The 723-nt window shown below is 38.2% G+C and overlaps 1 protein-coding gene across 1 annotated transcript in view; it reads left to right on the plus strand.

The window, feature by feature from the left end:
- The first annotated feature begins 598 nt into the window (after nt 1–598).
- The window catches only part of LOC138367808 (uncharacterized), a 546-nt gene continuing 421 nt past the window's right edge, over nt 599–723 (plus strand). Inside the window, exon 1 of the mRNA XM_069329780.1 lies at nt 599–723. This exon is cut by the window's right edge and continues 421 nt beyond it. Coding sequence (XP_069185881.1) covers nt 599–723 — 125 coding nt within the window.

The following is a 723-nucleotide window of genomic DNA, read 5'->3' on the forward strand; positions in this document are numbered from 1 at the left end:
ACAGATTAGCTTTAAACCAGCAAATAATAGACCCAACTAGTAAAGAAAACACCCTAGACCTTATTTTTACAAACAACGCTGAACTGATTTGGAGCATAATGATCACAACTACTTGTCACTCAGATCACAACCTAATCGAAGTTCAGACTAGCATTGACAATAGACCTGTGCAGCCAAAATGGTCAAATCCAAGGAGGAGGAGAATTCAGCAAATTCAATTTGAATATCAAACTGATTAATTAGGAACGAATAAACCAAGACCTTGCAGAACTATGCTGGGAAAAACAACTACATAATGAAGATTTAAAGCAGTGCTTCAAAAAATAGGCAGTGTAGCACTAGAAACATGTTAGCATATACCTCTAAGACAAAAAATGAAAGAAATATGCAAACTGGAACGAGAACAGTGCTCTCTCTATTGGTGAAGAAAACAAATAGCAGTACATCTCAAACGCTCCACTCTATCCCAACAACGACGAGGAAGGCTATGTAGGGAAATAGAAATGATCGAGCTCAAGCTGAAAGAATCATAAAGAGAGTCAGAGAGAGCAACGAGCCAAAAGTGAAAGGAAGAAGAACCCGAAATACAATTTCTTGTATGCAAAACAAGAACAAATCGGCATCCAACATTGGGCCCTTGCGCAAGGGTGATGGAACTTTCACAGATGACAACAAAGAAATGAGTGAAATACTGAGGTTTCAGTACAATACTGTTTTCACTGA

Source organism: Procambarus clarkii, chromosome 23 (genome assembly GCF_040958095.1).
Source record: "Procambarus clarkii isolate CNS0578487 chromosome 23, FALCON_Pclarkii_2.0, whole genome shotgun sequence".
Lineage (NCBI taxonomy): Eukaryota > Metazoa > Arthropoda > Malacostraca > Decapoda > Cambaridae > Procambarus > Procambarus clarkii.